General features: G+C 45.9%; 1 protein-coding gene across 1 annotated transcript in view; it reads left to right on the forward strand.

Moving 5' to 3' along the window:
* Positions 1–783: 783 nt before the first annotated feature.
* The window catches only part of ddah1 (dimethylarginine dimethylaminohydrolase 1), a 58,333-nt gene continuing 44,429 nt past the window's right edge, over positions 784–14,687 (forward strand). Inside the window, exon 1 of the mRNA XM_080544451.1 lies at positions 784–1,230. Within this exon, the coding sequence (XP_080400577.1) occupies positions 937–1,230 (294 nt within the window). The 5' untranslated portion in view covers positions 784–936. The remainder of the gene's footprint in view (positions 1,231–14,687) is intronic.

A 14,687-nucleotide genomic window follows, 5' to 3' on the forward strand; every position in this document is an offset into this window, starting at 1 on the left:
TGTAAAAAACGGTTCTTTTGATACATTGGTGATTTGTGACCATGGGGTTTGGGTCCACATGAGAGCCGTAGTCTCCAGATGTTTAGGCAAGTAGCCTGTTTCGGATAATGAATGACTTGAAAGTAGCTTACTGGTTGCTGGATCGCTCTTTGTTCGCTGCGGTTGAGGAGGGGGTTAATATGTCCCTCGGGGATACCAATGCATTGTCTGCGTTGGCGACTGCAACTATTCACCAAGACATATATTACCTATTTATATTATTGTATTTATAACACAACAGAAGAGCATCTTTACCTGTTTTTTTTTTTGCATTGACGGACAATAACTATTGCGCAATAATACAGTTATTACGCTTTTCACTATAGACTTCTTGAAATTATACGAGTAGGGTTATAATCAACGGTCTGCCTGCCTGCTCTCTCAATGTCAACTCAATCTAATTTACCTTCTAAGCTGTTGTCTCTCTGTGAAATCGGAACTCTTTTCCAATATTAATATATATATGTCTATATAATATATATTCCATTAGTAATTAATGTAGGCAATTCATTAATGATATAATTATTCATATTGCAATGTTCAGGACATTGTGGTAACTTTGTAACCTAATGAGATTGCGACAGCTTGTTACAAAGTAACAGAGCGCCTGGGCTCCCAGTGCAGCGCTTTCACTGTCACTCGTCGGGCTGAGAGGTTCACTGAGAATTGATACATTCGTGCACGTGACGGTTTGTGAGTGCGCGTCATCAGAGCGCTGTCTCTCGCTTGCCTGTTTGACCGGAGTGAGTGAGGCTGTCTGTTTAGTAAATAAAAAAGGGAAAACAAACAAACAAACCAACAGACAAGACAACTGACAGCATATCGGCTCTTATAGTTATACATTTAGAATACGGTTGGAGCTGTTCGCTGCTTTGAGGGTACTGACTGAGAGCTAACATGGCTGGCTTGATGGCAGGTTTCGGTAACTTCACTCACGCCGTTGTTCGCGCTATCCCCTCATCCCTGGCCAAAGAGGCACTGAGGACGAACAACCTGGACGTGGATCTGGCGAAAGCCCAGCAGGAGCATGAGGTCTACGTCGGGGTTCTGCAGCAGACACTGGGGCTGGAGGTGATCTCTCTCCCGGCCGACGAGAGTCTCCCGGACTGTGTGTTCGTGGAGGATGCCGCCGTGGTGTGCGGGGACACCGCTCTGATCACCCGACCCGGGGCAGAGAGCAGGAGGAAAGAGGTGAGGGATCAGTTTATATTCAGAACTTAAGATCACCGAGTTGCCCAGATACTATTTTTGGTGTGGGAATTGGTACTTATTAGGTCACCATTGTCGTCTTTGCATGCCCATTATGCATGGCATTATGTTATGTCACTCAGCAGCGCCATATCGAGATCATAATGTTACATAGCGTTGGCCAGTACAAAGACATTAATGTGATTAGCCATCAGACAAGACAACGCCCTTTGAAACTGGACCAGATATGGCCAGCATAGGGTTAAAAGCACCACTGTCCAACTTAACTTTGCTCTGGTTAAAGATTATCTGCTGATAATCTGCTGGTGATATGATATCTACAACGAGGTGCAGTGCTCAAAGAAGTGTCAAGATCCCTACTGTACTTTAACCTTTATTATAAACAATACTGAGAACTCTCAGTTTCTTAGTTAGTTTTGGTAGAATGTGCTCCTCTGTTTTGAACATTCAGTGCTGGACTGTGCACATAGTGTGTTCTGGTAAATGAGAAAACATGTGCAGGAGATCATTGAATGAGTGTACTAAATACATCCATTCATTCATTCATTCATAGCATTATGATTCCTAGCCAGTGGACTGACTACAGGGCACTGGGTAGGTAGAACATTTCTGAGGATGCATTTTGGACTTTATACTTCAATGTACCTTCAAATCAGCCCTCAAAACTCACCTGTTCACCAAGGCCTTTGGCCCCCAGTTTAGCTATTATAGTTTAGCTATTTGGCGTTGTCGCTGTGTTTTCTGTTTCTGTCTGTCTGACTGTTTTTCTGTAATTTTGTAAAGCGTACTTCGAATGCTTTACAAAGATATTATTATTATTATTATTATTATTATTATTATTATTATTAATAATATTATTGGGTTAGGATGCTATAAACCACACACTCTCTTCAACATTCTAATCATGCCAGTTACCCGGACCTAGAATAAGACTAATAATCCTCTTCGATGGAGAATCTCAATTGAAAGTGTGATTTAGTCCTGGACCTGGCTTAAACTGTGACTGGGAAACCCAGCCGGTTATATGTTCAAAGAGATGTCAACAAGGACATTTTATCTTACTCTTCATAGTCACTTAACATGTTGGAGTCCGGTAGATGATTGTTTGAATAAAACAACAGACAAATGTCATGCATTTCCCCCCGGGTTGTTAGACTGTCCTCTTCCCTGTCTGGTGACAGTGTGTTTGAGGGGGAAAGGAAAACCCATGTCATATCGCATCTGTCAGCCCCACTGGGTTAAGTGCTGCTGAGAATGGTGCCCGCGACGTGGATAACCCAAAACTCCAAGAATAATGCTGTCACTCTCCTTAAATATAATTTCTAACAAAGGACAAGGTGTGAGATATATTACAATCGCAAAGGAGTGTTGTAAGTTGCTTTGGACAAAGGCGTTGTCTGCTAAATGCCCTAAATGTAGGCTAAATGTAATTGCCAGGGTGTGATTTCCTCAGCCACATTACAATTAAAGGAATTGACAATGGTGAGGGGGTGACTTCTTCAGGATGTCAGCCAGGCTCATTCAACTGCAAATAGTTATAGCCTACAAATATATTGAAATCGTCGCTGACGCCCAAAATCCCTCTGCAAGATGTCAACAAGGACATTTGATCTTACTCTCTCTTCATAGTCACTTAACATGTTTCAGCCCGTTAGATGATTGTTTGAATAAAACAACAGAGAAATGTCATGCATTTCCCCCCGGGTTGTTAGACTGTCCTGTTCCCTGTCTGGTGACAGTGTGTTTGAGGGGGAAGGGTTCTATGGCAGTGTGTTTGAGGGGGAAGGGTTCTATGCCAGTGTGTTTGAGGGGGACAGGAACACCCATGATGTCATATCGCATCTGTCAGCCCCACTGGCTTTAGTGCTGCTGATGCTGCCTGCCTGGCCACACCAATGTGAGAGCTATTGATTTGTCAAATCTGCTGCTCCTAATGCCCCCGAAACAAAGGACTCTTATGTCCCCGAAACAAAGGACTACAGCTCTGGAATAGACGACATCCTGATATTACATTTTTTGCACATGAAGTTCTGCCTGAAGTGACCCCATATGATGAGAGGAGGAAGGGAAGGGGAGAAGGGATAAGGGGAGGGCTACTGGGCATTGTTTTACTGCATAACAAAGGTCTGTGAGACTTAGGCCTACTTGTTGAGTAACATAAACTTAAACTCAGTTACCTTGTGAGCTCTTAAGTCATGTGAAACACCAGGGTTTGATACCCGTTCTGTCACTGTTACTTTATTTATGACAGTTTTATTTAATATCAACATTTATTGAGTCACTTAGGAAGATGCAGAGGGAGGCAGTTGAGAGGGAAGACAGGGCAGAACAGGCCAAGCAGGGCTTGAACCCACAGCCTTTTGGAGGTGCACTGATGTGCGCCACATTGCCTCTAGGACACGACTTCACCATCATTGTTGCCGTTTAAATGTCAGCGCAGAATTAATAGATATCACACAGTCACAACTAACCCACTGTGGGGAGACTGGTTTGACATCCTCCTTTTATTTCTCTCTGATACCCTCGCATGTGGATTTCCTGTCTGCCACTGAGTCCCCCTCTCTGCTTAGTGATGATTTTAGGCCGTGTCCTATAGGCTTTTAACCAACAGCCAGTCTTGGCTTCTAATTGGACCTGTCTCTGTCATCTCCTCCCCAGAAGGAAAAGCGATCCAGTAGTGTGAGTAAAGGGGCTTTCGCTTATTTGCCGGATCATGGGGAAGAAAGCCCTGTGCTCTCTCTTTGTGTCTCTCCCTCCCAGTCACTCATTTGTGACTGCCAATTTACTGCTTAGATGCACAAGCTCTAGACTCGCTATAGTCACTCACCATCTCATTAACAAACAGGAATGAATTCTAGCCTTCCCTCTCCGCCTAAATGTTTTTCGTAGTTGTGTGCTGCTGCAAGTCACTGTCAAGCTGGAGGCAGGATCTGACTGCTTCGTCCTGGAGGGAATCAGATAGATGTTTGCGAGAGGGGAATGAGGCCAATAGAATTACCATTCACACAAAGTGCTCTCATTTCCATGGCTCCAATGATTTGCTTGCATAATTCATTTAAATGGTATTGATGGGGGGGGTTGGCAGAAATATAGCTTCCTGCTATGGATCCACGTACCAGACTTACTGTAAGCTACAGGTTTATGTGTTGTTAGACACAGCAGCTATTAAAGGAGACTGGCTACATTTCTCTTGGATGATTTGTTTCAAATCAAATCAAACATTATTTAGAGAGCACATTTAATAGACTGATGCAACACAATGTGCTTTACCGGAATATGAATAAAAAACTGTTAAAAGACAACAAGACAAAACATAAGAGGATAACGATATATAACAGCAGTCAGCAGTCGCTGGTAGAGACTTCCTCTAACCCACTGGAAGCTCTTTGCTTTTCACATCATACCACGGCTACTCCAGTTGATTATCGACAGCATTCACTCATTGCCAAGTCCAGACGCAAGAACCACCACTTGATAATTAAAAGTGCATTATCGAAACAAGTCGTCATTAGAGACTTGATTGATAGATAGAGGCTAGGAGAGGTTTCCAAAATCTCCATTAGCCATGATGGCTTGAAAGCCTTTTCATTTGATGAAAAGTTTATTATAATTTGAATGTGACATTACCACGTCGCCGACAACGGCATTATCTAAATGGCACTTTAACAAAAGAGAGCCACAGTGAAATGTAAAAAGAGGTGGAACGAAAAAGTGCATTAGTTAATCAACATATTCCATTAGTCGGTCTAATCCACCACACTATAGATAAGATAAGGATATGTCAAAATTATCGAAAGATAGAGAAGCTGTTTGGCAGATAACAAGAATACAAGGATTACAAGATAACAAGAATTGACCTTTGATAACAATAACTGACTGTGTTCTGCTGGGTATTTCTGGTTGGTTATGAACCTCCTAGGCTCCACCATTCTTAGGGCCGGTTTCACAGACAAGGCTTAAGCCTAGTCCTGGACTAAATCACACTTTCAATGTAAAATCTCCATTGAAGATGTTTTTTAGTCTAGGATTAGGCTTAAGCCTTGTCTTTGAAACCGGCCCATAGTGACACAGCAACACAATAACCCAATAGTTGGGTTATGGAATCCTGCAGCATTAATCATTTACAACAAACTGTTGGACACTCCGGTTGTACATGGTAATAATAATAATACATAACATTTATATAACTAAGATCCAAAGTTGGTTATTCGGGCGCTTTTTCATAATATTCAGGGCATTCTGGCTATAATAATAATAATAATAATAATAATAATAATAAGAAGAATGCATTTTATTTGTATTGCACTTTTCCTTCAAAAGAATCTCAGAGTGCTACATAGTAAAAAAAATAAAAAATAAAAAATAACATTCTGGCTGTGCATGATAGTCATTATAGTCATGATAGTCAGGGCATTCAAGCTGTTTCTTAGGACCAGGGTATGAAACTGTACACTGTACATCTCCTTGCTCTTGTCGTTTGTACCTCACCATACTTTTCCTTTTCCATAGTTCCCTCTCTCCATGTAATTACCACGCACAGTCATCTTATCCGGTGCCATTGCATAACTGTGGCATTGACCAGCAGTTGATTTTGACTGCTGGTTACGTAACGAGAATTGTGTTTGATTTCGATTCCCACTCTTGAGAGCTGTGGTGGCAGTGGCCAGACTCAACAGCCAGTGTCTTTCTGTGGGTAAAACAGCTGACGTGTGTGTGTGTGTGTGTGTGTGTGTGTGTGTGTGTGTGTGTGTGTGTTTGTGTGTGTCAGAAGAGTGTGTTGGTTTAATAAAGTCCAGTCTAACAAAGGGTTTTCTCTTTTCTCTGGGTCCTGTGTTCTCACTCAACCACACAGAAGAATATCACAATCATCAAAGTCGAAGTGAAGTTCATCATTGTGAATAAACCTGTTTAACTTCATTTCCGTTAACAAAGCTCACTGAGGCAGAGACAGTCTCAACGTATTCATTCAGACTAAAACACTCGTCAGCACTGTGATAAGCTTCTGCAAAAGTATACATATTCTGATGAGGTAGAACAATCGTGCAAAAGTGCAAAGTCTGAGGTGATGAGTTAGAGATTTTACATCAAATGTGAAACAGCGCTCAGATAATATTAAGTGTGTCCATCGCTGGACCCTGTCCAAACCATTAACCATTAGCTCTGGCAGCTGTGGCAGATATAAAGATCTTGGACAAAGGCTTTATTGACTCATTTTGATGGAGTAGCTAAGTGAGAGTGGATTAGTACTGTATTGCTCTTGTTGCTTTTGAACCTCTAGGAAGGTGTGTGTGTGTGTGTGTGTAGTTTCTCTCATTTACACTCATTGAACACTTTAGTAGGAACACCTGTACACCTTCTCATTCATTCAGGTAGTGTAATGGTGAATTTTGGGGTGAGTGAGTATTGAGTATTGTTGCTGACCATGTGCATCCCTTCATGGTCACAATGTACCCATCTTCTAATGACTAATAATATATAATGCACCATATCACAAAGCAAAAGTCATCTCAAACTGGTTTCATGAACATGACAATGAGTTCAGTGTTCTCCAGTGACCTTCCCAGTCTCCGCATCTGAATCCAATAGAACACCTTTGGGATGCGGTAGAACGGGAGAGTCACAGCTTTGAAAGTGCACCTGAGGAATCTCAAAGGAATGTTTCCAACATCTTGTGGAATCAATGTCGCGAAGAATCAAGGTTGTTTTGAGTACAAAGGGAGGTCATATACCTAGTATTAGCATAGTGTTACTAATGAAGTGCTCAGTGAGTGTATGCTAATATGAAAGATTTCAGAGTCAAAGAAGGTTCGGCTGAGTTCCTCTGTTATACCATCTCCACTGAAGGTTTTGATGCTTTGACATCTCCCGTCTCCAACCTGTCAAAAACACTGGAGCAACGGTTAAGTCCACGAAGGCCCAAATGTGCAGAGTAGATATTTTATATCAGTCAAACTGATACTCCACACAGAAAAAGATGGGTCGGTAGAAATCTCTATAGGCCAATTATCAGGGTCCACTGCCATACGAGTTTAACTTCAATCTCACACCATTCATGCAAAATGGAAAATAAGAAAAATAATGACTTTGTGATGAGGGCAAGGGTGTAATTCTGAGCTGCTCTTATCTACCGTTCGGAGTGACAGAGATAACTTCTCAATTCCCTTTTATAATGAGTTTAAAACCTCAAATAGAGATGAAAACAGTTTCATTCGAGGGAGGGCTTCAAACGTGTGATAGTTTCGGCTGAGTGGACCTGTTTGGGTTGAGTGTTATTGTACCTAGCGTATATCTCCTTTAGAGGTTGCTGCTGTCAGGTACAGTGGAGTCTGCTGGAGGTAGACATCGGAGGACAGGCTCATTGCAATGCATGGAATGGAATGAGGAATGGTATCAAGTTTGATCCTTTTGATTTCTACCCCCACCAGCCTCCCTTGCTAAATAGCCTTCTTCCCGCCTCTCAAGGGTTCTCAGAGTGTTTATCAGCAGCCTGATCCGGTCTGATGAACACTGGTCATCAATCACATCCTCCTCTCCTGAATAATGCTCTCTGATGCCTGTCGCAGTGACAGTGAGGCTGTGGCTTATCAAGTTTCAGAAGATAGACGACTCTACCTTCACTTCACCTCACCTTGTCTTCCCTTCCCTCACCCCCCCCCCCCCCTCTCCTCCTCTGCTCTCAAAACACTTACCCTCCCCTCACCTCCTCTCCCCTCACGTCACTTACCTCCCCCCCTCGCCTCATCTCCCCTCCCCTCACGTCACTTACTCTCCCATCCCCTCCCCTCCCCTCACGTCACTTACTCTCCCCTCCCCTCCCCTCCCCTCCCCTCACGTCACTTACTCTCCCATCCCCTCCCCTCCCCTCACGTCACTTACTCTCCCATCCCCTCCCCTCCCCTCACGTCACTTACTCTACTCTCCCCTCCCCTCCCCTCACGTCACTTACTCTCCCCTCCCTTCACCTCACCCTCACCTCCCTTCACCTCACCCTCACCTCATCAATCTCTGCCATTACCTGCCATTATCCTGACTGGAGCACTCAGTATATTCTAAAGTCTGTAAGACACAGATGTCTCTCTCTGTGGGATGAATGGCCTGCTAGAGGGGTCATGCTCTGTCTGGTTTGATCCCAAAATGCACCTTGATTCTGGTTTTATTGTTGCTAGTGTAATTACATTTTTGCGACACAGGCACAGAGGCAACCTGATGTAAAGACAGATTGAGGGTGTGTACTGTATTGAGGGTGTGTACTGTATTGAGGGTGTGTACTGTATTGAGGGTGTGTACTGTATTGAGGGTGTGTACTGTATTGAGGGTGTGTACTGTATTGAGGGTGTGTACTGTATTGAGGGTGTGTACTGTATTGAGGGTGTGTACTGTATTGAGGGTGTGTACTGTATTGAGGGTGTGTACTGTATTGAGGGTGTGTACTGTATTGAGGGTGTGTACTGTATTGAGGGTGTGTACTGTATTGAGGGTGTGTACTGTATTGAGGGTGTGTACTGTATTGAGGGTGTGTACTGTATTGAGGGTGTGTACTGTATTGAGGGTGTGTACTGTATTGAGGGTGTGTACTGTATTGAGGGTGTGTACTGTATTGAGGGTGTGTACTGTATTGAGGGTGTGTACTGTATTGAGGGTGTGTCAATGGAGGGGGTAGACATCAAAGGACAGGCTCATTGTTATGCATGGCTTGGAATGAGATTTGGTGTTAACCACGTGTTCCCTCCATTACAACTTGCCCATACTTCGATTTACACCTCCAACAACCCCCCCCTGGGGGGTATATTGTGTTTCCATGCTTTGGGCGAATTCCTTCTTTCATGTTACTGAGAAGTACCTGAGTTAGCACCTCAAGTGTCTTTCCAATCTTTCCCAATACTGTATTTTGAAGAGGCACACTTGAGACTTTGTTGATATAAGGTATGTCCTGTCTTGAGTCAGTCATAACAACGGCAGGACACGTAGAGGGATGCTTCAGCCCACAGGATGGGGGGAACTCCAGCCACAGACACAATATTTAGGCCTGGTTCTACAGACGTAATATTTAGGCACAGCCCTGTTAGGTTTCTGTATCCATCCTTCCCCTCTCTCAGATTATAAATCACAGCGTTCCCCTCAAACCAACACACACACGTCTGTGCAACGCACACACACACACACACACACACACACACACACACACACACACACACACACACACACACACACACACACACACACACACACACACACCAGATCAGACAGAACAGAGGCCTTGTTTTGACTAGACAGGCTGCAGATGCGGATTCCCGCCATTCCCATGTCTTCTAAAACTTCCTGTGCGGAATCGACCTAGTTTCCTTTCTGGGAGGCTTGACATCCGCGTGTGATGGGGGGAGCGGTTTGAACCCGCCAGTTACATGTGGGACGGGGGTCAGCTCGTAGGACAGGGTCAGCACACGGGACGGGGGCTGTCTCTCTCTCTCCTCTCTCTCTCTCTCTCTCTCTCTCTCTCTCTCTCTCTCTCTCTCTCTCTCTCTCTCTCTCTCTCTCTCTCTTTCTCCCCCCCTTTCTCACCATCTGTTTCTCTCTTTCTCCCACCCTCTCTCACTCTCTCTTTCTCTCTCTCTCTCTCTCTCTCTCTCTCTCTCCCCCCTCTCTATATATTTCTCTATCTCTCTCTCTCTCTTCCCCCCTCTCGTTCTCTCTCTCCCTCCCTCTCTCTCTCCCCCTTTTTTTCCCTTTTTTTTTTTTTAAAAAGTCAGACAACACAGAGCTCTCTGTGTGTGCCGGACGGTCTTGTGCATGTGTTGCATGCCTCCTGTCTCTCACATGTGTCAGGGGGTTGTGTAAAGAGTGAGATGTGAACAGACCCAATCTCTCTTTCTCCACCCCTGACCTTGCCCCCCCCCTCCCCACGCGCGGGCAGAGAGGGCTCGTACTGTAGACAGCTGCAGGACACTCGCGAAACAGGAACTCCTGTCCAGCCGCAGAATGACCGGGTCATGGTCAACTATCAACCCCTGGGGGTGTGTGAAGAGCATCTGGTTTGGTATGTGGGACGAGGAGAGACACAGGAAGTGGGCTGAGACCGGAGAGCGTGCGCGCGGGGTGGGAGGTGGGGGGGCAGAGCAGGCTGGGAGGACAGAGCAGGGAGGAGTCGTTCACCTGGACCACTGATGTGTCGTCTAGGGTGGAAGGGGACACCTTCGCTCGTCCTTCCGTTGGATGAACAAATGTCTAGACGCATTTGGAACACAGGAGGGTTCTGATTAGAGTTCGCCCGTCTGTATCCTGTTTCTCATCAGAAGCTTATTTACTGAACCCTGTCTGGCTGATTGTGTGGTTTTGTTTTCTGCCCCAGTCTGTGGCCACTGCCTTGCTCAGGTTCAACCCTCCTTTGATACCACAACCTTCAGCCTTTCATAGATACATTCTGCCAGGCGTACGGTGCATGATCTATATGGTGATTTTGTTTTGATTTCCACTCGGCTGCGTGGAGTATTCGACATGAAAAAGAAATGTTGTGCATTTAGTGAAACTGTCAGGTGGGCTAGTGTTTGTTAGGAGTTGTTTGCCTGCAGCATATTCTTCAATTAAAAGAGAGTTGGCTGTGTGTGTGTGTGTGTGTGTGTGTGTGTGTGTGTGTGTGTGTGTGTGTAGTGTAGTGTAGTGTAGTGTATAGTGTGTAGGTGGAGTAGAGCTGAAGGAGAGCTACATGTCTAAACTACATGTCTTAACTGAGTAGTAAAGCCACTCTCAATCAATTTACCGGTCTGGTGTACACTATATAACATGGTTACCGTTATCACTATCTAAGTATGTTAGCAAGCCACAGGATAATCTAGATAATAATCTCCATCTAAGAGGATAATACATGTGTCTCTCTTTAGGCCCGGTAGCCTAAATCATTCCTCTTACGCTTGGCATTGCTAGCATCGCTACGGTTGTGTCACTGTTACTGTAAGTCACTCCTGCTCAATGGCATGTTTGTTTCTATGATATGCTCAGCTGTCAGTACTAACAGCCTTGATTCAGAGAGATACGGAGCCTTAGAGCATGCTCTCCTCATGCAGCCCTTCGCCCTGCATGTCAGCCCTGGTTAGTGTTCAGCCCTGGTTAGTGTTCGGCCCTGGTTAGTGTTCAGCCCTGGTTAGTGTTCGGCCCTGGTTAGTGTTCAGTCCTGGTTAGTGTTCGGCCCTGGTTAGTGTTCAGCCCTGGTTAGTGTTCAGCCCTGGTTAGTGTTCAGTCCTGGTTAGTGTTCGGCCCTGGTTAGTGTTCGGCCCTGGATATGGCGCTTTTCCATCAGCGGCTCGCTTCGGGTCGGGTCGCTTCGGCCCGCTTTTGAACAGTTTTGGTTTTCCACTATAAACAACAGACCAGGAACTAGTAGGAGGAGTAGGCGATAGTAGGCGGAGTTACGCGTCATAAAAGCGCGCCATGGTGGTGACGTATATTTTCACGAGACACAACACAGCCACAACAACAGCGACATGGAGGAACTTGAAGCTATCGTATACTTTTTCCTCGGCATGTGGTATATTACTAACCGTGATTTTTTTGGGGAGAGAAAGAGAAAGAGAGAGAGGAAGCTATGTACACATAATAAAGTCATGTTTTTTGAACCCTTAAAACCACTGCCTTCACTTGTCTGCTTTATGAACTGTAGTATCATTGTGTGCCGTGTTATTCACGGACAAACACGGTGCCCTTTGCGGGTTAATAACTTTGGTTTACCGTGGGTTAGGATAACAATTCAAACGTGTCCGGATAGGGGAGAGGACAGGGAATCCAAAACCATTTGAATGGTATCGATCCTACACTCCTATCACCGTCGACAGCGCGGAGCGAATTCCCGGGTAGAAATATTCTCTGCCCCCGCTGTCAACAGGAGTTTCATCCAGCAGCAAGCGGTGCTTTGCGGGTTAATAACTTTGGATTACCGTGGGTTAGGATAACAATTAAAATGTGTCCGGATAGAGGAGAGGACAGGGAATCCAAAACCATTTGAATGGTATCGATCCTACACTCCTATCACCGTCGACAGCGCGGAGCGAATTCCCGGGTAGAAATATTCTCTGCCCCCGCTGTCAACAGGAGTTTCATCCAGCAGCAAGCGGTGCTTTGCGGGTTAATAACTTTGGATTACCGTGGGTTAGGATAACAATTCCAACGTGTCCGGATAGAGGAGAGGACAGGGAATCCAAAACCATTTGAATGGTATCGATCCTACACTCCTATCACGGTCGACAGCGCGGAGCGAATTCCCTGTTAAAACGTTTCTCTGCCCCCGCTGTCAACGGGACTTTCAACCAGCAGCAAGCGGTGCTGCGAGCAGCAGCGGCCGGGTGAACTCCCGGTTCATTGAGTTTACGGTTAAAAGCATAACTTCTCGGGGTGTCAGCGCGGTGGTTAAGGGCTCAAAATGACCGTAGACCGATGGTGAAGTTAGCAAAGGAGTATTGTGTTTCTACCACATTCACAGCCGGTGTTATTCACGGGCAAAGACGGTGCATAATAGCGATTTTTGTGTTATGCTTGTTGTAAATAAAAGTTCTATGATGCATTGAAATGACATTAAACTAAGATAATACGATGGTCAGCATAATTTTTCTAATCTTTATTAATAAGCTATTACAGAAACTGTAGTGACATTTTCCAAGAGCGAATGTGGTATTTCAAGATGGCGGTTAGCGAAGAAATCTATGAACATGGGATGACGATTTCCATTGACCAATCAACGGTGTGCAGCGTCACACGTCACACGCAGCCTGGCAAAAAGGTTCCGGGTCTAATTTTGGACCCTGGTATCGAAGGGTAGCTAAAGAAGCGAGCCGAACCGAGCCGAGGCGACCCGGGCCGACAAATGGAAAAGCGCCAAAGAAGCAGGCCAGCCCGGGTCGACCCGGGCTGGCACGATAGTGGAAAAGGGGCTTTAGTGTTCAGCCCTGGTTAGTGTTCGGCCCTGGTTAGTGTTCAGTCCTGGTTAGTGTTCAGCCCTGGTTAGTGTTCGGCCCTGGTTAGTGTTCGGCCCTGGTTAGTGTTCAGTCCTGGTTAGTGTTCAGCCCTGGTTAGTGTTCAGCCCTGGTTAGTGTTCGGCCCTGGTCAGTGTTCGGCCCTGGTCAGTGTTCGGCCCTGGTCAGTGTTCGGCCCTGGTTAGTGTTCGGCCCTGGTTAGTGTTCGGCCCTGGTTAGTGTTCAGCCCTGGTTAGTGTTCAGCCCTGGTTAGTGGTCGGCCCTGGTTAGTGTTCAGCCCTGGTTAGTGTTCAGCCCTGGTTAGTGTTCAGCCCTGGTTAGTGGTCGGCCCTGGTTAGTGTTCAGCCCTGGTTAGTGTTCAGTCCTGGTTAGTGTTCGGCCCTGGTTAGTGTTCGGCCCTGGTTAGTGTTCGGCCCTGGTTAGTGTTCAGTCCTGGTTAGTGGTCGGCCCTGGTTAGTGTTCTGCCCTGGTTAGTGTTCGGTCCTGGTTAGTGTTCGGTCCTGGTTAGTGTTCGGCCCTGGTTAGTGTTCGGCCCTGGTTAGTGTTCGGTCCTGGTTAGTGTTCGGCCCTGGTTAGTGTTCGGCCCTGGTTAGTGTTCGGCCCTGGTTAGTGTTCGGCCCTGGTTAGTGTTCGGCCCTGGTTAGTGTTCGGTCCTGGTTAGTGTTCGGCCCTGGTTAGTGTTCAGTCCTGGTTAGTGTTCGGCCCTGGTTAGTGTTCGGCCCTGGTTAGTGTTCGGCCCTGGTTAGTGTTCGGTCCTGGTTAGTCCTGGTTAGTGTTCAGCCCTGGTTAGTGTTCAGCCCTGGTTAGTGTTCGGCCCTGGTTAGTGTTCAGCCCTGGTTAGTGTTCGGCCCTGGCCACACTAGTCCGTCCATCGAATCTGTTAATTACAGAGTGAGCCAATGGTTTCTCTATGGGACTCATTTGTTGACGGACAATGGAGGTGACAAGGGTCTGTACGCGTCCAGGAGTTGAACTTTTGACACACTGTTGGTCTGTTTGGCCAATTAGAAATGAGGAAACGAAGAGAGAGACAGGGGGGGGGGGGGGGTCATTACAGTCGGTGGAGCGGAGTCAAGTGTCTCCTCTCTGCTCCAGGCTAACAGTTTGTGTTTGCCCTATTGAGGACATTGTTGCCACTCTGCTATTGGTTTTTTCACTGCACTGTAATGTCCATACAGTAGATACAGTGGTTTGACTGCGTCAGAAATCCCCACGCCCATAGCTTTCCATAGCTTCATTACGTTCACATCTTTTATCATCGTGGTGAATTCCTTAAGAAGGAGCGCTGTAATGTAATTTGACATGTCAATTCCAGTCAGGTTGGCCCCCGAGCGTATTGCCTTGCAGATAGTGAACGTAAACTCTTCACCCCTTCACCTCCCATTACTCACAAGGCTTGGTTTTGTATTTACATGCCAAGATTAAGCCGGCGTGAACTAGACCCCTGAGGTTAACCCGCCTGCCGAGTCCAGCACGCTGCCA

This window comes from Nansenia antarctica (genome assembly GCF_963989245.1).
Source record: "Nansenia antarctica genome assembly, chromosome: 1".
Classification (NCBI taxonomy): domain Eukaryota; kingdom Metazoa; phylum Chordata; class Actinopteri; order Argentiniformes; family Microstomatidae; genus Nansenia; species Nansenia antarctica.